The sequence below is a fragment of the Lutra lutra genome, chromosome 15 (assembly GCF_902655055.1).
Source record: "Lutra lutra chromosome 15, mLutLut1.2, whole genome shotgun sequence".
NCBI classification, from domain to species: Eukaryota; Metazoa; Chordata; class Mammalia; order Carnivora; family Mustelidae; genus Lutra; species Lutra lutra.
The window spans coordinates 45,357,118-45,384,361 of record NC_062292.1 but is presented as its reverse complement, the minus strand read 5'-3'; the positions used below and the strand labels follow the sequence as shown (position 1 = coordinate 45,384,361).

Genomic DNA, 27,244 nt, shown 5'->3' with positions numbered 1-27,244 from the left:
AAACATTTACATTTTTTAAAAGATTTTATTTATTTATTTCAGAGAGAGAGAAAGGAGGGAGGGGCAGAGAGAGAGAAAGAGAAACTCAAGTAGACTCCACGCCAAGCACCATCCTGATGTGGGACCCAATTTAACCACCCAGAGAGTATGATCTGAGCTGAAAACCAAGATTCACACGCTTAAGCAACTAAGGCACCAGGTGCCCCAAACACCTGCATGCTTCAAAAGTCAAAGTAATATGAGAAGTATGTGGAGTAGTCTTACTTTCATATCTGTCCCCTCATTTCATAAAGTTATATTTTTATTGGTTTCTGACATCTTTCCAGTGCTCATTAATCTCCTTTTTTTACACCTTTGTGAATTGCCATTTTCGTATTTACTTATGATTTATTTATTTTTAGTATCTATTTCTAATATTCCCTTGAATAATCTTCGTCAGCTCCCTGGGCAGAGGCTGCCTCAGTAGCTGTGCTGCAATCGACCTAGTCAACAACACAGTCTGGCATCATCCCCCACCCAGTTGTTGCTGGGGTCAGGGTCTAAAGGGAGAAGGTTCTGGGGCATTGTCCTCCTCTGGGCTCTTCCAACTTTGGCCTTGTGGCTGGGATGCTTCAGAATAAAGGTCTGGTGGGTCCGAAGGGTAGGAGCAGCCCAAGTTGCAGGGGGCCCCTAGGTGGGATTTGGGGTCCCTCCAAGAATGGTGGTGGTGGGCAGATACTGTGGAAGGCCTCATCTTTGCACAGCCAATGTGGAATTTTTCTTTGTGTAACTGTGCCATCCAAAGAAATAATTAGGATTATTTTTTTCTTGGTGGATGGATACTCTGCCCTTAACTTTTCATATGCAAAATTTGATTTAGTAGGGCCAGGACCCCAGGTGTGCACAGCAGCCCCCTACCGGGAAACCATCACTCTCTCTCAACGCTGTTCTAGAGTTTTTAAATATATTACTGGAAATTTGCAAAGGACTGTGTAACCTATCACATACATTACCTCAATATTTTCTAATGGAAACCCTACGAGGTAGGTATTACCTCCACATCTTCCAGAGAATGCAAGAGTTTCAGTAAGAAAAGCCGTTGGCACATGACATCGAGAGGTAGAAGCCAAACCATAATTTGAAACTAATCTGCCTCACAGATTTTTTTTTTAAATAAGCAACGTTATTTCATTAGTTTTGGAAACTCCCCTCTCCAAATAACGCCTGAACTCAAAAAAGTAATAAAGCTTTGAAAAATTTATCTAAAAGTGGCCAAAAATATTTTAAAATAGACTTGAAGATCATTTGTAGTTTTCTCCTCATAACATGCGGGTCAAACCTGGGACAAGGGTGCATTCTCTGTTATTGTTACTGTCATTCCACATAAATTAAAACAATGAGAAAATACTGAGACCTCTAGCGTGCAATAAAATATTTTATTAAATATTTATTTAATAGAATTATTTATTAAATAATAAAATAAGACTTTAATAAACAAAAGCCCTTAAGAAAATTATTCGAGAGGCCTGAAAACCTAATAAAACACAAGAGTTCAATTAATTTTGTGGAGCTGAAACTGAATGGAACAGGATCTGGCGAGGTTTGACAGAACCCAACACCGACAGAGAGAAAGCTAAGTCATCACGGTCGCCACTGCCAGGTCACTAGAGCCCTGCAGACGCCTGCAATTTGCGCAGGCGCAGAGCCCGGTCGAGGGCCCGCGAAGGAGCGGGAATCCGCCCCGCCTTCCCCAGGCCCCGCCCACCCAGCTTCAGTTTCCCACTGAAGTTCCCACGTTGCCACTAGGGGCGGCCGCGGTCCCCGCAGCGCCTGTAGCCGCGAAGCTGAGTGGTCCGGGTTTCCAGCCGAACCTATTTTCCAGCTGGGCCGCAACATGGCTGCGCACAGGGCTGCGAGTCGGGAAGTCGCCGCGTTCTCGTTTTCCCGACAGCCCCCGAGTTCTGTGTGCTCCTTGCCTTCCCCAGGTCACTCCAGCAGACATGTTTGGCAAGGCCTTTCGGGTCAAGTCCAACACGGCCATCAAGGGGTCGGACAGGTGAGGGAGAGAAGGGGCCCGCTCCGCCCACCAGGCACCCAGACATTTCTCAGTGCAGGCTGGCTCACAGCCCTCTCTGAGCTAGGTCCGCCGCCCTGGGGTGGAGGCCAAGGGAAAGTCCAGCCAGGATGGGACCCCGGAGAGCAAGGGTGGGTTAGACACATTTTGAGCGCGAAGATGGAGCACAGGCCTAGTGTGTCTCCCCGGCTAGTAAAGGAAAACGTAATTCAGTCAGCGCTTACTGACTGTGGTGTAGATAAGGTGTGGGGGCTGCAAACACGAACAATTACAGGCCCCCGCCCCCCGCAGCGCTTCGAGTCCCTTAGGAAAAATCAGATGGGACACCGGAAACTACGGCTATGGGAGAAAAGGGATCTACTTCTCGCAGGAGAGACAGATGGAGGGTGAGGTGGGAGAGAACCAAGGGACATGTTTTAAGAACTGTGTCTGTTACACAGTGTTGCTGATGCTGATAGCACGTTGCGAAGTTTGGGACCAGTGTTCCCTAGTTGTCACTCTTGGTACCTTCCTATAGCTTTTTGACCATAAGCTGACAGATTTGCAGGCAGATAAGAGAAAGGAGTCGGTCGGAGGGCTGGCATGGAGTCTGGAAGGTAAGGCTGAGTTACTAGTCAGGCTAACTTGGTTATTCACTAGATTTCCTCCTCCTTTGTGAAATGGAAAGACTTGCCCCCAGGAATATGTGAAACTACATGAGACATTGAATGAGAAAGAGGATAGGATGTTTTGGAAGAGTAGAGCATCATATACCATATATAGGGCATCATAAATCAGTTTTCCTTGGCCCCTGTGATTTTACAGTAGGTCCTCCGGAGTCCTTCATATTTATGAAAATCCATCCAGGCAGGATTCATGCCACCTATTGGTTTGCTTTCCGCAGGAGAAAGCTTCGGGCTGATGTGGCGGCTGCTTTCCCCACTCTTGGAACAGATCAGGTCTCTGCCTTAGTACCTGGAAAAGAAGAGCTCAACATTGTAAAGTTATATGCTCACAGGGGGGATGCAGTGACTGTGTATGTGTGTGGTGGTAACCCCATCCTGTTTGAACTGGAGAAAAATCTATATCCAACAGGTATGCCAATAGGATGGAGAGGGCCATTACTGTAATCCTTGCCTAACCTCTGTTTCTCCTTCTTTCTTTCATTAACCTGCCTTACTTAAAACGTGAAGTACAGAATCTCCCAATATCATCCCCAAGGATCTTTTTGGACCCAGTATTGCTAGAATTGGGTCTTTACAGATCAAAAAACTGATACAGGAGGGAGAATAAAAGGGCTAACACAGGTAGTTGGGTAGGGATGTTCTGAGATGAAGGAGTAATAGCCCATAGTGGGTTAAGGAGGGATGGAGGAGAGGTCTTAAAAAGGGTGGAATTTCAGGACATGTAAAAGGTATTCTTAAAATTATCAGTAGCAGGATTTTATTAAGAAACTGAATAGGAAGGAAGCTGGGTTAATGGAATTACATACCCAGCTGTCCAGTGATGTCCTTCAGATATCTCACAGGGATTCTTTCTTAGGCTCTACCTGGCTCTCGGGATCCTTTGCTTTCTACCTTTGTCACTTGGGGCTCTTCCTCCCCCAGCTTGGCTGCAGCAGTGCAGTGGGGTCTCCTTAGGTTACCTGTGCCTCCAGCCCACTTTGCACCTATGCAGACACAGGCCCTTTTCAATCTAAGGTTTTACTGCTAGTCACTGGGAACACAGGGGGAATAAAAGGAGTAAACATGGGGAAGTTCAACATGTCCTAAAGGCTGTTCACTTACTTGCTTCTGAGGTCCCAGATGGAATCCTTGTTGGGTCTCTGTCCCCGCTTCTATCTCCTGTGCCCGCGGCTACTGCTGCATCCAGGTGCAATCACAGGGGCCTCCCAGTCTCAAGGGACATCCCATTTTTTAAGTATCTGCCTGCTTTAAGAAGGAAACCTCTTAGGGCCTCACAGCCTCCTCTCTAGCTTCAAGTTGACGTTCTTTTCTGTTTCTTAATTAAAGTGACCTTAGTGTTTGGCTTGTCCAGTTCCCTCAAAAATTGACCTTTTGGCAATAAGTCTTCCTGTGTCTCTTTTTGGGCAGTGTACACCTTGTGGTCCTATCCTGACCTCCTCCCAACGTTCACAACATGGCCTGTGGTGCTCGAAAAACTGGTGGGGGGAGCAGGTAAGAGGATTTTCCTGTATTCTGGCTGTTGGCCAAAACTTACTTAGTAAGGGCCAACTACTTGAATAAATGCACCTATTTCCTATGTTCATACAATTGAAAAATGGAATTTTTCACACATGTGTGTTTCCTCCCTCACCTGGCTGCTTCCATAAGGTCCCTGGGCCTCTATGACCCTGTTGAAAGGCTTCAGTAAGCTTCGTTACTTTGTACTTACACCAGAAAATACTCTATGAACGACCATATTCTCTGCTTTACATCAGTAAGCTAAAGTTAGGAAAAGCAGAACAAGAGATCATGGAAACTGACCCTCAGCTTGGTGCTTCAGTTTGACCACTAGCCCCCCGAAGGGAAAAGATCAGACACTGAGGTTGCATTTATTAATTTTCATTATGAATAACCTAGTTGATACTTAATAAGTGTTTGTTGGTTGAGTGAATGAATTAATGTTGAAGTCAAACTTGGAATTGCTTAGAGGCAGAATGTGGGTTGTGATGCCTTTGTCTCATTTCCCACAGATTTGATGCTGCCCGGCCTCGTGGTGCCCCCTGCTGGTCTGCCTCAGGTACAGAAGGGTGACCTCTGTGCCATCGCCCTGGTGGGGAACAGGTACTGTGCCAGTACCCCTGTGCCTTTGGGGGAAAACCTTAGGTAAAACTGGGGAGAGGGAATGGGAAAGGATAACTTCCAAAGCTTATGGATAAAGGATTAAAAGAAGAAACCAGATTCTTCTTCCAGAAGCAGAGAGTGGGCCATGGGAGAATGGCGGTGGGTGAGCCTGTGTGGGCGTTTGCGTATTTCAGCCAAGTGTGTTTGCTGCTGCTGCCGATATTGCTCGCTCTTCCTTCTCTCCTTTTCTTTTTTCTTTTCTTTTCTCTTCTTTCTTTCTTTTTTAATAATTTTATGTTTATAGGAGAGTTGCAAAGATAGTATAGAGTTCTTACCCAGTTTCCTGTAATGATAATGTTTTATATAACCATAGCACGGTTATCCAAACTGTGGTCCAGACTGTGGAATTAACACTGGTACAGTCGTATTAGTAGAATTGTATACTTTATTCATATCACCCCAGCTCTTCACAAAAATGTCTTTTTTTCTACTCAAGCATCCGATCTAGGACAGTACATTGCATTTAGTTGTTGTGTCTTCTTAGTCTCTTGTCTCTGCCTTTTTTTTGTCTTCCCTTGTTTTTCATGGACTTAACACTTTTTTCTCCATCATCCACATCATCATCCTTTTTTTTTTAAGTTTTTTTTTTTTATTTGAGAGAGACAGAGCACAATCAGGGTGAGGGGCAGAGGGAGAAGCAGACTCCGTGCTGAGCAGGGAGCCCAATGTGGGGCTCAATCCTGGGAATCTGGGATCATGACTTGAGCTGAAGGCAGACGCTTAACCGACTGAACCAACTGGGCACCCCCATCATCCTTCTTTTAAAATTATTTTAAGGGTTATTCAAATGTGGTTTACATACTTTAAAATTCACCTATTTCACTTTTATAGTTCAGTGATTTATAGTGTATTTACAGAGCTGTTTGGCCATCAATGCACAGCTTCTTTTTAAAAATTAATTAGGGGGGCGCCTGGGTGGTTCAGTGGGTTAAAGCCTCTGCCTTTGGCTCAGGTCATGATCCCAGGGTCCTGGGGTCGAGCCCCGCATCAGGCTCTCTGCTCAGCGGGGAGCCTGCTTTCTCCTCTCTCTGCCTGCCTCTCTGCCTACTTGTGATCTTTGTCTGTCAAATAAATAAATAAAAACTTATAAAAAATTAATTAGGAAGTAATAGTATAAACAGTTCTGAAAAATCAAAGCCCCCTCACCCCACAGCCCTTTGCTGCTAGAAGTAACCATTATCATCTTGCCAGCCTTCTTAAATGCATGTATACGTGTGTGTATGAAAATGTATGTTTGGGTGTGTATGTTTAAAAATGCAAATGAACAGAATTATACTTTATCGATAATTGTTTTTTCACTTAAGATCAAGAGGGCATTTTCCACATCAGCAAGACTCGGTTTTGCTGAGTCTTCTTACCTGCTACATGGTGATGAAAGAGGTCCTCTCTTAATGGACCTTGTGGTTGCCTCTAGTTTGTTTTCGTCACAAACAGTCTCTTACTGATGCCTCTAGGGACACTTGGGCCAGTATTTTTCCAGAGTGGATACTAAGAAGCAGAACTGTCAGGCTGAAGACCGGGTGTATCTTTCTGCTACCCCAAGGGAAAGCCATATCCACTTCCACTCCCTCTGGTATATGGAGCCTGTTTCCCTACACTCTGCCAACACTGGATACAATGGGTGGTTTTTGTTTGTGTCATCCTGACTGAGAAATTATATCTTATTTTGCTCATTGCTGCTTTGGGAGAGAGAGAGAGAGACTGTAGGTACGGGAGGGGTCAGTGTTCAAAGATCTTAACATTGCTACTCACATTCTCCTGTTTTCCTTGAGCCTTTTGCAACTAAGCACCTAGAAATGTTTTCTTCCTTGTTAAACTGTGGCACAACTTGCAGTTGAAAAGGTTGGTGGTGTCACTGTGTTTTCCTGGTATTCTATCCAGAACAGGAGAAAACTACAGGAATGTATATTTGGCCGGCTTGGTTTGGCTCTTAGACTGTATCAAGGAATGAAGCTTGAGAGTGGTTTGTGGCCCAAAATAAGGGTACAAGGCGGTTTTTTAATAATCCGAACCATGTTCGAGATTGGTTTCTGAGCCACTGACCCTTCCAGCGGTGGAAGGAAAAGACCCTCTTTTAGGAACTGAGAAGGAGACCAGATTGAAAGTTTCCATGGCAGGAGTTGACCTCTGGGCGCAGTCAGTAGAGACACCAGGTTAGCAGACATCTTTCTCAAGTTCAGGCATTGGGAACTCTGCCCTTGAGCCTTCTCCCTTGTGCCCAGGTCACCCTGCCAGGCTTGTACGTCCCCTCGCTATTACCCAGGTGGTCACCCGTCCTTATGGGCAGTGTGTGGGCAATGCTTGAGTAACATTGGGCGGGAGGAGGTTTCTCATTTGGGCTTTAGAAGGTTTCGTAGTTACTGTAAATGGATTGTTTTCCATCTTCTGGACACACCCAGTTCTTCGACTGATCATCACACAGAGTGAGGCCTCTAACACTGAGAGTTACAAAGAGCCAACTCAGAAGGAACATCTCGAGTCAGTGCCACTGTTTATCTCTTCCCTCTTCCCCTGTAGTATCCCTCAGCCTCATTTGTGGCATACGAATGGCCTACCTTTTGAACCTCTGTATAGGATGGCTAGGTCTTTAAGGTAGGAGAGGTCATTTATAATTTTGAAATTCAGTAAAGGGAACTTTAAATATCCTTGCAAGACCTGCCTGGGTTTGATTCATAATAGGAATAAAAGCAGTGATAACGTCAGCACAGAGGTTACTTATACCGAAGGGGAATGTTTGGTCAAGGGATTTTTGAAAGTCATATTATAGATAATCTGAAGAAAACTGAGGTGGGACTGAGTTTCGTTTTGTGCTACAGGCAGTTGCTTCAGATTTACAAACATGGTCCTATTCACAGGTAAGTGGAAAGGTGCCCCTGATGTGTGTCCTCCTAGAAGGCTTTCCCCAACCCATGTCTCTGGCTTCCTTCTCCTCAGAGCCCCTGTCGCCATCGGAGTCGCTGCCATGTCCACAGCTGAGATGCTGACCTCGGGCCTGAAGGGAAGGGGCTTCTCCGTGCTGCACACCTACCAGGACCACTTGTGGTGGGTCCTCTGTCTTTCCAGTTTTACAGAGAGCTGGGTGGGTGGAGAGGGCATGGGCCTGGATTCACAAGTGAGAGTTTCGGTCCCTGCCATGTCCGTAGGCAAGTTGCTGATTCCAGACATTCATTTCTTCACTAATTGTGGAGGAAAAGATGGATGGATGGATTGGTTGGTCGAATTTCTTTTTTCTTGTTTGAGAAAGACATTACGGAGAACTTTGATTCTTTTCTAGGTGAACTGTAGAATTCTAGGCCTAGGAGAAGACCTGGGGGACTTCTCTGCCTCTCTGCACTGTGATAGTCTTTATTTTTATGGTCCAGGCGATGCCACCTTATCTGCCACCTACATTTAGACATCTTCTTGCCCTGTGGTGAGAGCTCGGGAATTCTTATTTCTGAACCCAGGTCAAAGCAGAGGAGATCCTCAGACGCCATCAAATCTCCTCCCCATTACAGAAGCCACGTCTTCTCACTGTGACAGTTGCTTTCTAAAACCATATACTAGTTTATTCTCTGGTTATTTTCTTGTCGTTCTACCAAAACTAAATAGGGTTTCCTTGAAAGTGGTACAGCTGGTCTTTTGGCCAAGTGTCGTGGCCTGTCGGTATAGACTCACTCTAAAATTTCTAGACCAGCCTTGGAGTTTTTTAATGAGGATTGGCCAAACCCCGCTTTGCTGGAGGTCCAGCCGTAGCCTGTGTCTCAGCAGACACTTGAGGGCTGCTTACCGATGTTCTCCAGGCTCCTCGCTTTCTGTCAGTCTGCACAATGGCTGGCAAGGTCCTGTCGTCTAAATTGTTCCAAAAGTGGCTGCTTCCGTTCCCCCTGTCCCCAGCTTTTAAAAATATTTGTGTACTTATCAGAATAGCTTAAACACATAGTCTGGCCTCATTGCTGCAACCGTTAGTGAAGACTTGGTTTGATTTCTGGCATGTCACACCACATGCCCTGTATGCAGCGTCGCTTTCTTGTCTCCTGTCTTCCTAAGACTTAGTGGCATGAAAGCATGTCATCACTGGGCTGCAGGTTCGCTTGCCTCCTGCTAGAACATAGAATCAACCAGCTTGCGGTCCCTGAGCCACCCAGGTGCTTGTACTTGTCACATACTCTGAGCCTTGGACTTGGGTCTCACCAAACTGGTACAACGGATGCACTTGCCACCGACTTTTGTTATTTAATTCAAAATTGTTTTATTTTTATTTCATGTGAAGGGAATCCTTCTGGGGCCTTCTTTAACTGCTTTTTCTTTCATCTTTTTTGGTCCCCAGATGTGAATGAGTGATATTATTCCTTTAGGATAGGGTAGGGAGGAGGCAAGAATTACTCTCCCCATTTCAGAGATGAGGATGCTGAGGCTTGGGATTTTTCTGGGCCCCCAATTGGAAATGGGGTTTAGGTGAGAGCCCAAGCTCTCTGCCCTCTCCTGGACAGCCCTGCCTGTGGTGCTCACTCTTTCCAGACTCTCAGCTGACCTCGACCAGGATTGGAGAATGTTGTGGCTGCTGCTTGGCATTTCTGACATGCAGTTTTTCCAGGCGATCTGGAGACAAGTCTTCTCCACCTTCTTTGGCTCCACCGGCCCTGGATGCCCCAGATGTCGATGAAGAGAAGGGGTCTGTCCAGGCAGACCCCGCCCTGCAGGGAGACATGAGGCGCCTGACCCTGGAGGGAGAGGACAAGGAGAATGGGGAGGTTCAGCAGCAGATGTGTGGGGAGAAGTCCCTATCAGAAGCCACAGAAGACGCCGGTGTCAGGGGCCTGAACCCAGACCCCACAGACAGCAAGACCCTTCAAGGTATAGGCCTGGGAGTAGAAGGACATCTCCTCGCAATGGAGGAAACGTGCTCTACTCTGCTTCTGACCAGAGTGGTGCAGAAGCCCTAGGAGAATAGGAAAGTCCATATTTTTGGTGAGGGTGGTACGACCAGCAGCCCTTTGCCATCTCACCGGGGGTCGTTGCCACACGCGTCCTATTTCCCTGGATGCCATTCTGCCTTGGAGTTTGGAGTGCTTCCAGCTTCAGAGGCCTCTGTGGTTTCTTCTGACTTCTCTGTTCCAGCAGCATGTGCTCCTGGCTGGGTGGGTCTTGGTGGGCCAGACCCCTTCTCTGGAGTCAGCCCTCTTTAAGGGCTCAGTGCTCAAGAGAGTCTGGGAGCTTTGGGACCCGGGAATGGGTTCCTTCCAGAGCGAAGGGGGTGATGCAGGGGTGGAGCTGGGTGGGGAGTTAACTTGTACTGCGCCAGCCATTCTGTATCTTTCAGAAAAATGGTTCTTTTGTTTCCTTTGCAGAGCAAATGGATGAACTGTTACAGCGATGCTTCCTACACGCCTTAAAGTGCCAAGTCAAAAAAGCTGACCTTCCTCTACTCACCAGCACATTCCTTGGCAGCCACATGTTCTCCTGCTGGTACGGGAGGCAGGTGTGGGCCACAGGGCTTTCTCTGGTACCTTGGTGGTGTGTCAGGACAGGTGTGTGATGGGGGAGTTAGCTGAGGGACATACTATGGAAAAGTGGAGTGGAGGGTTGATTTGGCAACAAAATCAGGTCCTGAGTTTCAAAAACGCAAATTTTAGCCAGTGAAGTGAAGGGTTATTGAAAAAATGAAGGTTAAAATTCCCAAGATTCTCTGAGCACTGCCTCTGCTGAGGTGATTCTGGGCTGGCTCGTGAATTAGGCAGCACATCCCGTCCAGGAAGCATCCTTGACAAAGCCTCTTTGTCAAGAGGCTTCTTCTGGAATGTTCAACCCCTTCACACTTTCCCTGCAAAGTAGGTGGGCCACATTAAGTGGTATCAGGAGGAACAGTCTGTGTGAACCCCATACCCCAAACGCCACCAGGAGAGACAGTATTGCATGTATGTAGAACCGGGGCTTTGGAAGCAGTCATCTGGATGCAGTTCCCTAGGGTTTTGGAGCAAGGTGAATTTGAACTTGTTACTGGGCTTCTCTGAACCCAAATTTCCAGCACTTGTAGGATTGTTGTCAAGATTCACTAGCCTCTTGGGACGCCTGGGTGGCTCAGTTGGTTAAGCAGCTGCCTTCGGCTCAGGTCATGATCCCAGCGTCCTGGGATCGAGTCCCACATCAGGCTCCTTGCTTGGCGGGGAGCCTGCTTCTCCCTCTGCCTCTGCCTGCCATTCTGTCTGCCTGTGCTTGCTCTCTCTCCCTCTCTCTCTGACAAAAAAAAAAAAAAAAGATTCACTAGCCTCACATTTAATGAGCACGCAGGAAATACCCTGTCAGAAGCTTTGCTTCTTGACTTATACAACGCAACTCAACTTTTGTCTTTTTGAGAATTTAGTTCCATTTTTTAAAAAGTGGTTTTGATATAATTCTCTTCCTGTTTACATGTGGACTCCTTTAAGGCATCCTGTATAAGTGTGGGGTCTGGAACATGAGGCGGGATACTTGATAATTTGTCTTGACCCTGCTGGGATATAAGTAACTAGGAAAGATCCTAGAATTTTCTCTATGCTAGAGGTTCTTAACCTGCAGCAGGTTCTAGAAGGACTTTCTATGGATCCCAAGGCTATTGCTTGTCACATTTTGAGAAAAGACGTAAGTTCTGAGTAGAGGGACTGATTACGGCTTTTATAGGAACCTCCCCCAAAAAACTAACAGCTGAAAAGAAAGAAAATAAAAAATAAACTAACGGTGGTAGGATAGGGGTCCGCAAACTCTTCCTCTCAAGAGCCAGACAGTGAGTCTCTGTCGCAGCGCCTCAGCTCTGCTGTGTCAGCAGACAGTACATGAACAGCTGTGATCAGATATGGCCTAAGGGATATGGTTTGCCAGTCCTGCCCTTGGCCCAGCGGCCTCAGCGAGCTTGGGGTTGGAAAGATTCGCCTTGAGGTAGAACTTCAGAGGCCACAGAAGATGGTCCAGCTTGAGAAGACTCTAGAGCTATATCCAGTACAGTAGCCACTAGCCACATGTGGCTATTTAAATTTAAACTAATTAAAATGAAATAGAATTTAGTTCCTCAGTCACATTAGTTGTGTGTCCAGTGCTTAGTAGCCGCATGTGAATAGTGGCTACCATATTGGAGAACAGATAGAGAACAGTCTGTATTTACAGAAAGGGCTGTTGTACAGCGGTGCTCCAGAGTATCCTAAGGTTGGTATCCCTCTCTGATGCCACTGCTGGGCAGAGGGTTCTGGAATATCAGCTTCTTTCTGAACATGGAAGAGGAAGGCTGAGGAAAAAATGCCCTCCTCTCAGCGGCAGACAGGTCCCACCACTACTGCTTCATTAGCTTAACTTGGTTTTTCCGTCTGCCACCAGCCCTGAAGGACGACAGCTGGACATAAAGAAATCAAGCTACAAAAAGGTAAGAGGTACCTTCCCTGCACTCCCACACAGAGAGTTGTGTACGGTTTCCTGTGCCATGAGCTGGATGCACACTGGGGAAGCCCCATCTGTAGGGCTCAGGCTAGAATTAAGCTTTTTGGTTCTAGGTATGGGGGGAGGGGGGTAGAAAACTCTCCCGGGTCAAGGCAGCTGGGCAAGCACCCACTCCCCTCTCTCCCTTCCACCCGTTCATATCTGACTGGAGTTCTGAAAGCCTTCACCAGTCAGCCTGTAGCAGCTTCTCACTCCCTGAGCCTCAGGGTGGGGGCCTCCTCGTTCCCAGTTTGATGGGAGCAGGGACTGTCAAGCGTCCGTCCCCAGGAGCAGCCTCGCTCAGTGTGTGGCACATCGAGAGCTCAGGACGGGCGTGGAATCCATGGAGTCCCTAGCCCTGGCCCTCTCTCCCTTAGCTCTCTAAGTTCCTGCAGCACATGCAGCAGGAGCAGATGATACAGGTGGAGGAGCTGAGCAGAGGGGTGGAGAGCATTGTGGCTGTGGACTGGAGGCACCCGAGGTGAGTGAGTGCCAGGGGCCTGCTCGCCGTAGCTCAGCTGGCGCCAGGGCACCTGGGCCCCAGGCCGGGAACTGCCCAGATGGTAGTATAAAATGTGTTTTTTCTTTCCTTCTGCTGGGTTTTAGGATCACATCTTTCGTCATACCCGAGCCCTCCCCGACCTCCCAGACTATCCAGGAGGGTAGCAGGGAACAGCCCTATCACCCTCCAGATATAAAACCCCTCTACTGTGTCCCAGCCAGCATGACCCTGCTCTTCCAGGAGTCTGGCCACAAGTGAGTTTTTGGAGAGCAGCCCTCCTCTGCCTGCTTGGTGTTCTGGCCTGTTTCCTCTCGAGCTGAGTAGCCTTCCTCTGTGACGGGCAGAACCTGCTGCGCCCCAGTTCCCCCCTTCTCCCACATCCAGCTTCAAGCCTCTTTCCCCTGGGAAGTGTCTCTGACTAAATGAACCAGAGTAGGCGTCTCCCTTTCTCTCTGTAATTATTCTTCACGAGGTCCTGCTCACCTCAGTCAGGAAAGGGAAGAATCGAGTTCAAAAAGCCAAGGAAAGCAGCCTGCCGAGCAGAGAGTGAGTCTTGGTGTCTGTAGTTTGTCCCCTGGCATAGCACGAACTAACCCCCTCTTCCCAACCTCACCCCCCACCCGCATCACTTCTGATCTAGGAAGGGGAGCGTTCTCGAGGGTAGGGAGGTCCGGACAATCATCGTCAACTATGCCAAGAAGAACGACCTGGTCGATGCGAACAACAAAAAGTGAGTGGCCGGGGAGCTCTGCTGAAGATCGGCCTGACAGCGCAGACTTGGGACACACTGTGGAGCATGTCTGGGCTAGAGGGGAACAGAGCAGCTCACAGCCTTTTAGAAAGAATCAAGACCAGTGGTTTCAAACCGTGGGCCGTGGACACCTAGACTTGTCCAGGATGCTCGGCTCTACATGGGGGGGTCAGCACCGGCCATAGCCTGAGTACGTGGTAGCTCGTAGACATCCAGGACTGGTTTTCAAGTCCACATGCCCTTGTGAGGAAGTAAATGCAGCTTCGAAAAATTTTACTGATGTCATTGCGGCTTTTTGATATCCTCTGTTTTCTTAGGAAGGTAGTACAAAAGGTAATCTACTAAATGAAGAGCATTCCATTACCATTTTTCTTTTTTACTTTCAAAAGACATCCCCGTGAACAAAAAATTGGGAACTAACAGTGTAGTCATGGTTAGTTAGCAGAACTGGGCCAAGAATCCTGATCTTCGGATTTATCCCAATCTCCCCTCTGCCACCGGCTCCTCCCTTGTCCTGGGAAACATGCCGTAACTCCCAACCACAGGTCACGCTGCTTCCTGCACTCTGCTCCCTGAATTGGTTCTCATGGTCCTGAATGACTACAAAGGACATATAAGAGATGAATCCTGAGCTGGCCCTTGGGTCAGAAGGGGTGGGGCTGACATTTCTCTATTGCCTCTTCTTTCCCTTTAGCCTCGTGAAATTAGATCCCATTCTATGTGACTGCATCTTAGAGAAGAACGAACAGCATACAGTCGTGAAGCTTCCATGGGACAGTCTCCTGACCAGGTAGTGGGGATTGGCAGTCAGTCCCCTCTCCAACGTTTCTATCTCCTCCCCTTAATGTCTGTCCTGTGGACTTTAGAATCATCACTGTCTCAGGCTTTGACTTTCTCTCCACAATTCAACTGATAGTAGTCTACATAAATACAGGCTCGGTAATTTTGATGTGAACGAGTCTTGGAATGATTTGAGCCAACACAGTATAGGAGAACTTAAAAGGGAGAAAGAAAAAGAACAATTAATTAAAAATAAGAACTTCAAAAAGATTTAGAAGCAAAAAAGAGGCTGGGAGGAATTGTCTTAAAATCATCAAAGGGAAGATTCTATGCTCTTTCTTTTCCACAGAACAAAACTGAAAATAATTTATATCAGGAGTTTGCAAACTACAGTCCATCCGGCCTGCTGCCTGTTGACGTCAATAAGCCACACCCACTTGTTCATTGTCTGTGGGTAGCTTTCGGGCTACAGTGGCTGAGTTGGGTGGTTGCACAGACCCAGTGGCCCTTAAAGCCTAGAATATTGCTGTCTGGCCCTTTATAGAACATTTGTTCAATCCCAGTATATATGGTACCAAGAGAAAATCTGGTTAGATGAAAGGTAGACATTCTTTGTGGTTAGGCTTTCTCTAGAAGATGGACTGGAACATGTCACAGATGTGAAGCAGCACTTTACCAGGCTGGGGACGTGTACATGAGCGGCTTGAGACAGGAAGTAAATTCCACAAGGCAGCCTGGGCAGATTGTCAGAAGACCAGGCCACTGGACGGTTTCCAGGGACTCCAGTCACTGGAGAATCCCTTCCCTGAATCCATGGGCCTTGACTTTGGCCATACTTCGGGGATCTTTAAAAACCATATATGCCTAATTGGAGTTTCTGATTTAATTGGCCTTGGGGGCATCCCCTAGATGACGTCAGTGATTCTCTGTAGGCTGGAGCAAACCAGTGCCTGCGACACTGGCTCCCCCCGAGCTGCCCGATAGGAATGAGGAGATGATTTCTGTTCATTTTATCAATGTGTAGCTCACAAACTCCTGTTGCAGGTGTTTGGAAAGATTACAGCCTGCCTATCAAGTGACCTTTCCAGGACAAGAGCCCATTGTGAAGAAAGGCAAAATCTGCCCAATTAACATCACCCTAGCGCAGAGAGCGTCTAACAAAAAGGTAATTTTAAAAAGACACAGTGTTGGGAGGCACCTGGGTGGTTCAGTTGCTTAAGCGTCCACCTTCTGCCCAGGTCATGATTCTGGGGTCCTAGGATTGAGCCCCACGCTGGGCTGGGTTCTCTGTTCAGCAGGGAATCTGCTTCTCCTCCTTAAGCCCCTCCCCCTGCTCGTGCACACTTTCTCGCTCGCTCGCTCTCTTTCTCTCCCTCCCTCTTGCACACGCACTCTCACATAAATAAAATCTTAAAAACAAACAAAAAAATAAACACAGTGCTGAAAGATGGTGACTATTTAATGTCCCTGCTAAGTTTTGGTCTCTCTAATGTGATTGGAGGTATATGTATGTATGTGTTTATTTATTTTTAAATATTTTATTTATTAGAGAGTAAACAAGAAGGAGTACACAAGCAGGGGAGCTAGAGAGGGAGAGGGAGAAGTTGGCTTTCTGCTAAACGTGAAGCCCCACACAGGGCTTGATCCCAGTACCCGAGGATCATGACCTGAGCCGAAGGCAGACAGTTGACCAACTGAGCCACTCAGGTGCCCTATGATTGGAGGTTTTTAGAATTTGGCCTCAAATACCACAAAGATTATTTATGAAAGAGCCATGTTTGTTGAGTGGGCTGGTATAAAACAGGCAGAGCTGACCCTCTCACCCCTACCCTCTGGGATTTTGTGCCAGGATCCTTGCTAGAGCCTAGTTCCAAAGGTAAACAAGATTTTATTTTTATTTTTTTCTTAGACCTGTTAAGGGCCTTCAGCTCTTACTCATTCTGTTACCTCTTGGGCCTTCGTGTTCAGGGAAAAACAGCTTAGAAAGAACTGCTGAAGGAAGTGAGTGGTGTAGCCTGGCGCCGCAGGAGTCCTGGGGAGTGAGTTCTGTCTAGCCTCGAGTTCGTGGAAAGCTGTCCTTGGGAGGAGTGCACTTGATGCCACGATTCCTTGAGAAGACAAAAATAGGATTATTGGATGGAAATTCCAAGAAGACAGACTTAGGTTCCAGATAAAGAACTTTCTAGTGTATGGGTTATGTGAGCGGGCTTTGACATTAGAGATATGCGTTCAAATATGACCTTTGCCTTGCTGCTTGTCCTTGAGAAAATCGGTGTTTTTTTGCCTGAGTTTTCTTATGTGAAAAAAGAGAATAATATACCTACCATATAAGGCACCATGAGGGCTAAATGAAGGAAATGTATGGGTGAAGCATTTAGACTAGTACTTGGCATTTAAGCAGTCAGTAAATGAGAATCAGTAATGATAACCTCAGTAATAACCAGCAATAGCCACTATTTCTTGGGCGTGTAATTATGTGCCAGACACTGTACTAAGCAATTTCTGTATGTACAGGTTTCCCCCGCTAGCTAAAAGTGGAGCATTCCTACGAAACCTTCCGTAAGCTTAGATGGGGTAAAACAAAGAAGCAATTACATAGTGAATTTGTATGGAAAAAATTTTGAGCATTCCCAGACCCCAAAAAGAACTCTTTTTTAGGCTTTTTTGATACCTCAGGCCACATCTTGCTAATGGATACACAGAATAAACGGAGATAAGGCACAAATATTCATGGACCCAGTTCAGAGCTCCGGCAGCTGGACGCTGAGGTGCTGAGCATAGTTCCAGGGGCAGGAGCGAGGCGATTCCCCCCACCTTGGTGCTGTTTTTGGTGTACACACTGCCTCTCTGAGGGCTCCCTGCAAAACCAGTGCTGAGCGCTACATTCACTTTTCACCTTTTGTGTAAAAGTGAAAACCTCTGGATTTCTTTCAGTTAGCAAAAAAAAAAAAAGGACTGATGTAGGTCTTTCCATAAGAGCAAAGCAGCATGCCATGAATTTTGAAAAAGCAGGGGACATTTGTATCAGCTTATTGAAACACTATTAATATTAATGGTAACAATTAGAATTGTCCAAAATTAAAACTGGTGCTTTCCAAAAAAGGGAGTTACTGCCTAGAGGTCTCCAGGCAATGCTTGGGTGACCCCTTGTTGGGGGAAGATGTTGTCAAGGGTGTGTGTATCAGGTGGGGGCTGGAAGAGGTATAACCTCTAATGCCTTCTCAATTCCAAGGTTCTCAGGGGCTGGAGTCCCCACACAAGCCTGGGTTATTTGGAACCGAGGACTTTATTGAAAGCAGCCCTTACCAACCCACTCCTGAGGGTAACACGCTCTACCTTCTCTAGTCATGAAGGCAGGAGAACTCGTTTCAAAAACAGAGAAATTGTGATTTTGTTTTTAAAGTGCCAGTTGCTTTTTTTTTTTTTTTTACTCTTAAAATCACGTATATGTCATTTGTGCATTTGATAAATAACAGAAAAATATATATGTTCTTGATGAGATGCTTGATATTAAGGAATTATTGTCCATTTATTTTTAGGTATGGTGATGGTTTTGTCTTTATGTTTAAAAGAACTCTTACCCTTTAGAGATATGTACTAAAGCATTTGTAGATAAAATGATCTAATGTTTAGGAAGATTTGCTTTAAAACAATATGGACAGGGATATAGGTGAATTGAGGTTGGTCGTGAGTCGATAGTTGTTGAAACTGGTGATGGGAACATAGGTGCACAGTATTCAATTCTACTTTTATTTATGTTTTTAATTCTTTATAATAAAAAGCCTTTGTAAAAAGTATATGTTACATGTGGGCTAGAGAGTATTCCACTAAGGATATAACACGTTTACTAGATGGGACAGAAAGAATCGTTAAGTATAAACACAAGCGACGTGGATGGGAAGGGACCATGGTTTTAGGGATGGTGAGCATGGCGGGTGAAGAGGCCGCAGAGGCTCCAGGCGCTGTGGACGGGAGGGTGTGTGGCTCCCCCTGCCACCAGTCTTCTGTCCTCGCAGGTGACGGTGGTCCGGAACTTGGAGGCCTATGGTCTGGACCCGTGCTCGGTGGCTGCCGTCCTCCAGCAGCGGTGCCAGGCTAGCACGACGGTCACTCCCGCCCCCGGGGCCAAGGACAGCCTGCAGGTCCAGGTCCAGGGAAACCAGATCCATCACCTCAGCCGGCTGTTGCTTGGTGAGCATCCCCTCTGAAGACGCAGGAGCGGGGGTCTAACTTGGCCAGAATCTTCCCACCGATTCAAGCCCCTCTAGTCACCACAGCCGTGTGCGTGTGTGTGTGTGTGTGGCCACACAGTGTGTAGTGGCCAGCAAGGGACAGAGCTGGTACTTGAGCCAGATGCTGTGGCCCCCAGATTCAGGGCTCTCTCCATCGGACTACTGGAGTACTTTTCTTCCTGGTTTTCCCTTTTATAAGACATCTGTGGACCACCCTGGCCGTGCTGGGTACTTTGCTGGGCTTCTCGCAGGCCCCATCTCTCCTCATCTAACGATCAGCAGAAGTGTTTGTGTTCGGCAGCTGGGGAAGCTGAGGTTCAGCGAGGCTCAGCGAGGCTCAGTCCCTCGCCCTCAGATAGTCAGCTGCTCGGTGCTGCAGCTGGGCCCCCGACTTGGCTTTGTCAGACCCCGGAGCCTAAGTTCTTTCTCCCAACTCCGGGTCACTTTGATTTGAAAGCTGCCTGAGTCAGCTTTCCATCACGCTCCTCAAAACACTCCTTGTGCCGCGTCAGTGCCTTCGGAATAAGCCCCTTCGCTCAATAACTAAGACCCTCCCCATCCAACTCCCACTCCCCTCGGGCTCTCACCGCCCCCCAACCCCAGGCCTCAGCCGCACTGCTGTACTCGCTGTTCCCCACACATACTTGGTGCTCGCATCCCCGTTCCCTCACCCAGTGCGCCCTCCCACAGCCCACGTCTGCCCAACTGGAGGGCCTCATCGGCCCAGCTCAGGGGTCATGGGAAGCCTGTCTCAGAGCATGTCCCTTTTTTTTCTGTCCTTAAATTAGCATTTCAGAAATGGCCAATGTGGCACTTTCTTCTTATATTAATTTTTTTGGTTAGTGTCTGCCAGTTAGCCTGTTTTTTCTAATGTCTGAACCCCCTGCTAGACTGAGCAACTTAATTCAGAGACCTTGCCTTCTTCATCCATTTTTCACGCTCAGGGCCTGGCACATAGTAAATGCTCGATAAGCAAATATATTTTAGGGCCTTAGTAGTAAACTTTGGGAGTTGACCCCTTTAAGTGAAGAACCCAGTAGGAGGTGCTGAGAAGGAATGTAGAGGAAAATAGACATGCACATGACTGAACACAGACGCACATGTTCTCTCTCCTGAGAAAATTCTGAATACCTCAAGTATACCTAGAAAGTGGTTCTCAGTGTAAAAATCGCTAAAATATACACATTAGTCGTGAGATGTAAGGATAAATGGCCCATCCACTACCCAGAGCAGCTGGGTTCAAGCTGTGTGTGGAAGAGCAGGTCACGTGGTGCAGGTTGACTGGGGAGAAGTTGACTCCAGGGATAAGCACACAGTGGGGCGGGGGTAGGGGGGAGGTAGTGGTGTGGGTCCGGGCTCCCTGGGGTCGGGGCCAAGGAGGGATGTTGTAACACAAAGCGCAGGCGGTAGCGGAGATGGCATGCCCCACTAAGGAGTTTCTGCTCTTTGGATTGTAGAAGACTATCAGCTTCCTCGAAAATACATCCAAGGCCTAGAAAAGGCTCCCAAACCCAGCAAGAAGAAGTAACAGACTCCTGTTTCATGTGGTCGATCCAGTGGAGATCCGAGCTCTGGGCTGGTCATTTATATGAGCATTTTCAGCTTTTGCAAATGAAAAAATATAATTCTTTACCAAAATAAATTTTTATTCTAATCTAAATCTGATTTTCCTCTCATTTCCTCCACTTAGCTAGAATATTGTACTAAATTTCCAAGTCATACGTCAGTTTATGTGGACAGGAAAGGTGGCAGTGGAGTACCTTTTCTATTCCTGTGATTTCAGTGGTTTTAGTCCCTTTCCTGCTATCAGCACTGGGTGGCTCATCCAAAGCTCAGGCAGGTAGGGCCTCCTCTTTTTAAAGCCCCTCTAGCAAGTGGTCCATAGCCTCTGGCCCATCTGTTCCCACCACCTAATTAACCTCCTAGCCCCAGAAGAGTCCCCTCACATCTCGAAAGGGTTAGTCACACAGAAGCGGCCCTCAGCCACTCTCTGCCATCATGCCAGGCCAAAGAAGAGAGGCTTGGCTCTAAATGGCAGCACCGTCCTGGCTGGACAGAAATCAGAAGTCCTGAAAGCATCTGGATCGCCTGCAAAAGCAATACCGTCCCAGCGCCGGCACGTTGCCGCCAGCTGTGGTAAGTCATGGTGTGGCTTCCAGACGTGGCTTTGTCACAGGAAAGTCTTATCCAGCAGATGCTGCTGGGTGTGGAGGCCGAGAAAAATAAAGGCCATCCCACCTCAGGTTTAGCCTTAGCATAAGTACAGCCATCTCAGACCTCTGTGCCCAAGGGCTGAACTTTCGCCTACTTTGGTTCTAAAGACCCCCACCCTGCTTTAGTAACAAGAACCCCACCCTGCTTTGGTTCCAGAAACCCCCACCCTACTTTAGTAATAGGAACCCATAAATACCCCTGCCTTAACTAAGCTCGGGGTCCAAGTCCCTACTCCGCTGTCGGGTATACTTGGACCCAAGTTTAAGCTTGTCGAATAAACCCTCATGTGATTGCATGGGTGTCAGCCCCTTGGTGGTCTCTCGGACGCGAAAACTCAGGTACAACACTGGGGGCTCACGGAAGAGATCTTCAGTTGGTCGTCTGAGAGTTGGTGAACTCCCTGGAATGGTACGCAGAATTTTGTGCGCTCATTTTCCTTGGGTTTCCATGTCTTTGTCACATGCCCAGCGGAGTCTCTGGCTGCCAGAAAGGTTCAGAACCACTGCTTTGGTCCCTGGTTAGTTCCTGGGAGTCACTTCTGTGACCACAAAGCGTTCCTTGTACAAAAGGAAGGGGTGAGAGCTGACCTGAATTCCAGAGGTCTTTGGTTTTACGCTCAAAAAGCAAAGTTTAATTTACTTTTTTTTTCCTTTCTTATCCCTTTTTTTTTTTTTTTTTTTTTAAATCAGGGTAAGAAAGACTTGAAAATATCCACAACATTCACAAATTACCCCTCTGGAGCTAGAGAGGAAGAAAGGGATGGGTACAAAGGGGAGTATGTGTGTGATGCTTCCCAAAATAAAAGTCCCTATCACTTGTGACTCACTGTAAGGAAATGCCTTAATTTTACTAATCCTCTCTCTGCCAGCATGAGCCTATGGAACCGAGGAAGGAATTTTTGGAAATCGACCCCAAACAAGATTCTATGACAACAGAACCTTTGGACAGACAGTTTGATCTGAGGGAGTGTGGTATGTATGGTAGAATGGAACACGGTCCTTATGTGAACACAGATAACGCGCAGTATTTCGTAAGGTTCTTTGACAAACGTCATTTGCCTTGCACAGTCTTGGTGGGATTGGAGGCTCAGAGAGGTTGTGTCCCGTCCTGTTAAAGACAAAGCCAGTAAATGGCAAGGGTGGGTCTAAAATGCACTTTCACTCCTGACTGTGGTTTAACTCAGAGTCCTGCTATGACCGTGCTGTCAGGACCTGTGTTTTGAAAGGTTTTTCCAGTAACAGTTACCCACGTGCGCTGACTCACCTTCCCTCTCCTCCTCAGAGCACCGTAGGCATGTGTAAGAAGGCTGGCGAAGGTTAGGCTGTTGAACGGATTTTTTTTTTTTTCTCCGCTAGGCCCAGCAGTCTCTTTCAAAGTCAAATTCAGAACTTTGAACTTATTCCCATAATGTTACCAAATGGGTTGCAGCGAAAAGCAGAAACCGGTTCATGTCCAGGTTTTGGCGAAGTTCTTGAAAGACCTACTTCTTGGAGGTCTAGGCGAACAGATGTTACAGAGGTGCCCCGTTCTCAGATAATTTTAGGAATGTCTATTGGATGGAATGTTCTCTCCGCCAGGGAGGTAGGGAGTGAGCTGTCTCCCTCTGACCAGCCTCTGTGGCCCGAGGGCCCTCATTCAGTGCACTACGTGTCCCTACCAGAAGGCGGGCAGCGGTTTCTTCTTAATAACCCTGCGTGGTTATTTCCGTGATGACAGAGCCCTTCCCCTGATGGAAGTCAAATAATGCTAATGTGAAAGGACTGGTTCACTCGCCTCATCTAGCCTTCCTCCTCTAGGTTAGATGACCTTAAACTCTCACAGATACATCCTGTCTTTAAATAATTCCAGAAGTAGAAGAATCATCATCTACCTCAGTAGTCTGTCCCGATGCTTAGCTCCAGAAAGCCCCTCCTCTTTTCTCACTCAGGATCCCCTTCTAGAACACATCCCCTTTCCTCTCCTGCTCTGTGGGGCAGCACAGCAGCCAGGCACCCGGGCAGCGCCCTCCAGCCCGTGCACTTGGACAGTTTTCACAAGATTCTTTGAAGAGCAGCCTTCATTCCTCTGTTTGCTGGCAGAAGAAAATCTGACTTTCCCCAAAAGTACGTGCTCTTCTCCGTTCCCACGCTCTCCCCTGGCTCCCAATTTCCAGGAGACGATATAAAGGACAAAGAAGAGGTCTCCAGACTGGGTCATTTTTGCAACAAGCTTTTATTACTTTTTTTTAAAATCCATATAAGAAAGACATTTAAAAGGAAAATATCCTCAAAACAAACACATACACACAGGGCCAACACAAGGATAGAAGGCACTACCAGCAGTCATACCCACCTCTGGGGGAAGGGATACTTTATACAGACTGTTCGCCGAGGCTCGGACCTCAGCATGGGTCCTGGGTCTAACTGTGCTTTAGATAAAGTCAGAATTTTCCCAGAATTTCTCATTTCATAAACACCCCTATCTCTTTATATATAGCTATATGCCTTTATGTATATATATACATGACTTTATTTTCCTTCTCAAAAATAAAATAGCCGCCCCCATCAGAGGGAGGTTCTCAGCAGCATTCACGGTGGCTGCAGCAGGAGCCGTGCCTTCCTTTAATGTTAAAGACATGCAGCATGAAGGAAAAGGACTCTCTACCCGCTCCCTTTAATACTCAGCAGGGAGAGAGAGTTTTTTTCAGGGAGGGAAGCAATAAGGCTGAGCATGAGATGGCAGAGAACCAGGGTTCTGGGGAACCTAAACACTCTTTGAGCTGCTAGCTTGTCCTGCTTTTGCAGCTCTGAAGACTACACACGGTTTGTGGGACTCAGGGTCAGCATTCCTTCTGGGATTGGGGGCAGCGTGGACACAGCAAGGGTCAGGGAAGGGACTTCTGAGGCTACACGAAGAAGCTGGGGCTCGACCCAACCCAAGAAGGACCTGGGAAGGCAGAGGAGAGTGAAGAAGGGATCTCTCCAAGGCTGGACTGGAAAGCCGGCCCTGCTCTGACCGTGAAAAGTCCTCCTCCGTCTCAAGGGACTGTCTGCAGCCTGGCCACTTGCTTCAGTTGCTTGGCTAGTTTACTTTTCATTTTGCACCTGAACAAGAGCCGGTACAGATGTAGGTTGGGGACCTCATCCACCCCATCCATGTGGTTTAACATCACGTCATGGGAGTCAAAGCCCAAGACCTTAGAGGGGAAGGAGGTCTGTGACTCTTGCCCCGTTCTCGGCGGGAGGGCTCTCCTGGCCTTGCCTCCCGCACCACCGCTGTCCCCTTCCTGGCAGGAGCAAGCCGGCAGCAAAGCAAGTACACCCTGCTCCTGTCTCTCTGAAAACAAAAAGGCACTGAGATCAGCCGGAGGCCAGCCCGCAAGCTCACAGAGCACAACGCCTTGGGCTGGCCTGGGCTTCAGAGCACAAAGGACTCCACGTGGGCTGAGTTGGGAGGTTCCCCCATCTGTCCTCAAGGCAGCTCCTCCAGCAGCACCTGGAGACCCCAGCATGCCCCAGGGGAGGGAAGAGGCAGTGCGGAAGGCCGAGTGGGAAAAGCAGGGCAGCCAAGCCCTCCCCGGCTCTCCAGCTGGGGGAAGGCCGAGGACAAGTTGGACACATTTCTCTGCAACGCTTTTTGGCTTTCTCCGACTGCCTGATTTCCGTACTCAGCAGGAGACATTAAAATTGGTAAATGACTGGTTTCCCTTTGTGGAAACACATGAGGATGAAGGCAATATGAAACTCCAAGTTGTAACTCAAAAACAAACACTTGTTGACAAAGACGTGACGAGGCATCACACACACGCAAATAGATATGCCTTTGGGTTTCCATGGGTGCAGACTTGAGCGATGAGGGCTGAGGCAGGCTGCAGCTTCTCTGGAAATCTCTGAGCCGGCCTCAGCTTTGGGACTTCCTACCTGAGCATCTGGGGCCAGTGGCTTTACGACCTTCCCTCGAGCATGAACAACGGGCACCTTGGGACAGTGAGGGGCAATCCTCTTACGAGCATTATCTTACTTTCGGGGGCTTAGCCCAGACCTGCTCAAGGAATATACTATAATTTTTGACTCATAAATAAAGGTCTATGAGTGGCAAATAAGAGATTGAGGAAGAATGAAAGCCAGAGAAAGAACATACAGCTCTAAAACCTTTCTTCTTTCCTTTGCCGGCTAGTGCAAACAGTTCCAGTTTGGTGATGAGAGAGGCAGCTGGTTGGCTTACAAAGAGCTCGAGGACCGCACTGAGGTCTGAGGCTCTTCTCCCCCAGCCGGGGTCCCGCTCCTTGGCAGCGTGTGGCAGGTGGGGCCCAGCCGGCGAGCACGCATGTCCCTCAGAGATTTCGTGCCACATCTGGAACTGCCCGGAGCGGGAGGGGGGCACAGATGCACCCGCCACAGGTGTCCTGAGAAAAAGTGTCTGTTGCAAAATAATAATTAATAATAAAAAGAAATCCAGGGCACCAGAAGAAAAGGAAGCAGGACCGGTTAGCCAGGTTTGCCTTGGGATTCTCTTAAGGCCTCCTCCAGTTTCTGCCTAAACTTGTCATACTTCTTCTGCACTTGTTGGATTTTGTCCTGCTCCTCCTTTTCCAGGATCGTTAGGAAGTTCTGGAGCTCGGGGATGGAGAAGGCATCCCACTGTGAGCCACGAGGGTGAGGGCGATGGGGGAGAAAGGAACAGGAGACAGGTCAGAAGCCGCACGACCTGAGGGGCCCCCAACCCCCGCTGCCTCCATCTGCACACAGCTTACACAGGGCCTACTACTGAGTAGACCACTGCCTTGGAGAAAGCTTGGGTTTCCCATGTTACCAGCCACCAGATTTCAAATCCTGACATCTCATGACCCAGAGGTACCCCTCCATGAGTGGTGTTTTATTTGGAGAATCAACCATCTGATATTTTCTGTGTGGCAGCTAAGGTCTGAACAGTGATACTGGGGCCGCCCAGGCCCCTGCTGGCCTGTCCGGATGTCCATTTTGGGGGTGCTGAGAGAAAGGCTCTCAGTGTGCAGGCCCTCAAGAGACAGGTGGAGGAGAGGTGGGCTTGGCCTCCAGAGACGGGGTTTCAGCCCAACAGCACCACGTGACCTTGGGCACATCACTGTGCCCTTCTGTCTGGTTAGCTCATCTGCCACGGAATGAGGGTCCCTGCCTCCCTTGGCTGGCAGAGCAGATAATGGGATCCCAGAACCCAGAAAGCTTCAGACAGCCCTGTTGGCCCTGGCCTGCCCCAGTGGGACCTGACCACTCTCAGACTGACCCAGGAGCAGAGCCCCCACCCCTCACCACCTCCCCCCCACCACCCATGGAGCCAGGGATTTTGAGCACAAAAGTATATTAAGATTTATCTAGTTTAATCCCCCCATTGCATAATGGAGAAGACTGAAGTCCACAGACAGGAGGAGGCACCGCTGTGGGTACAGAGCTGGCAGCAGCAGAAAGGGAATTAGGGCCTGGTCTCTAAACTCCCAGGCCTCGGAGGTCTGCACTGGGCCAGCAGTGTCCAAACACTGTCAGCAGAGTACTTTTTCCCGAACAAACTCTTACGCACTCTAACGTGTAAATCAGATGAGGCAGAGGCAGGGAGAAGGGACAGGGCCCCGACCTGCCTGGATCCCCCAGACCACCGAGTGACCTGTGAGACTGCTCCCCCAAACCCTAGGCCTCCGCTGACCACAGAGTGGCGAACACCTGGCCTCGGTCACTCCTCGGTGACTCCTGAGCCCCAGGATCCCAGGCCACGGGGAGCACCAGCCTGATTTCACCCGACTCCGTGCCACCGGACTGGACTCTGATGAGCAGCGCTTTGAGGAAAAGGGCCAGTTTTTACGAACCAGGAAGAGACAAATGGCTCCAAAATCTCTGTATCCAGTGGAGGCCAGAGATGGAGCTGGCTGGACCTCAGACCATCCTGGAGCAAAACAACCCCGGCCGGTACATGGGCCTTTCTCAGTGTCCCTCCACCCCGGCTTTTCAGAAAAAAAAAAAAAAAGAGCACATGAAATCCTTTCTTTCCACAGGCCTTGCCAGACACAGGCCCTGACTTGCCCCCCCCAGGATGCTTACAATCCCGGCTTTAGACGCTGAACTCCGCAGCCCAGCACTGCCCGGGGCTCAACTTCCCCAGGACATTTTCCCAGCTGCCTCCGAGGCTGCCGCATGGCCCCCACCCATGCCAGTGGTGAGGACGACGCCCGCCAGCACCCAGCCAAGGTGCCCTGAGGGCTGGGCTTTTGTACCACGCAAAGGGGCCCAGACCCACCTCCACCTCTCCAGTTTCATTCTCCTTGAGCACGAAGCTGAGGACATCATTGTCAGGCCCGGCGAGCAAGCGCAGGTAGAGAGGGCAATCGGCAATAGAGAGTTTCTGGAAGAGCACTGCAAAGCAAGAGAGGGACCTGGAGGCGCGTCTCAGAAAAGAGGGTCAGGGACTCAGTGTGGGTGGGACAGACCCGGAAATGCAGACATGGGAAGGTCATGA

At 48.4% G+C, this 27,244-nt stretch overlaps 2 protein-coding genes across 4 annotated transcripts in view; one reads left to right on the top strand and one right to left on the bottom strand.

Moving 5' to 3' along the window:
• Positions 1–1,769: 1,769 nt before the first annotated feature.
• EIF2D (eukaryotic translation initiation factor 2D) lies at positions 1,770–20,228 on the top strand. 2 transcript variants are annotated; one of them, XM_047705720.1, is made up of 15 exons: positions 1,770–2,035; positions 2,937–3,127; positions 4,126–4,209; positions 4,728–4,818; positions 7,813–7,920; positions 9,455–9,714; positions 10,209–10,326; positions 12,205–12,250; positions 12,681–12,784; positions 12,910–13,059; positions 13,446–13,535; positions 14,251–14,346; positions 15,381–15,501; positions 18,353–18,527; positions 20,026–20,228. In XM_047705720.1, exons 1-15 carry the CDS (start codon positions 1,980–1,982, stop codon positions 20,094–20,096), a joined length of 1,761 nt encoding a protein of 586 aa, XP_047561676.1. In that variant the 5' UTR covers positions 1,770–1,979; the 3' UTR covers positions 20,097–20,228. The 2 variants fall into 2 exon arrangements, with proteins under 2 accessions (XP_047561676.1, XP_047561675.1); XM_047705719.1 differs by lacking the exon at positions 1,770–2,035 and adding an exon at positions 2,345–2,439.
• Positions 20,229–22,974: 2,746 nt separating this feature from the next.
• RASSF5 (Ras association domain family member 5) overlaps positions 22,975–27,244 on the bottom strand; it is a 65,656-nt gene continuing 61,386 nt past the window's right edge. For both annotated transcript variants that reach the window (XM_047705022.1, XM_047705023.1), the window contains 2 exons: positions 27,026–27,141; positions 22,975–25,401 (listed from right to left, as the gene is read on the bottom strand). In XM_047705022.1, the coding sequence (XP_047560978.1) occupies positions 25,249–25,401; positions 27,026–27,141 (269 nt within the window). In that variant the 3' untranslated portion in view covers positions 22,975–25,248. The remainder of the gene's footprint in view (positions 25,402–27,025; positions 27,142–27,244) is intronic.

Coding starts and splice junctions, on each gene's coding strand:
- EIF2D (XM_047705719.1), top strand. CDS start 2,372: ATGGGACACCGGAAACTACGGCTATGGGAGAAAAGGGATCTACTTCTC. Junction 4,819..7,812: donor ATCGCCCTGGTGGGGAACAG/GTACTGTGCCAG, acceptor CCTTCTCCTCAG/AGCCCCTGTCGCCATCGGAG. Junction 7,921..9,454: donor ACCTACCAGGACCACTTGTG/GTGGGTCCTCTG, acceptor CAGTTTTTCCAG/GCGATCTGGAGACAAGTCTT.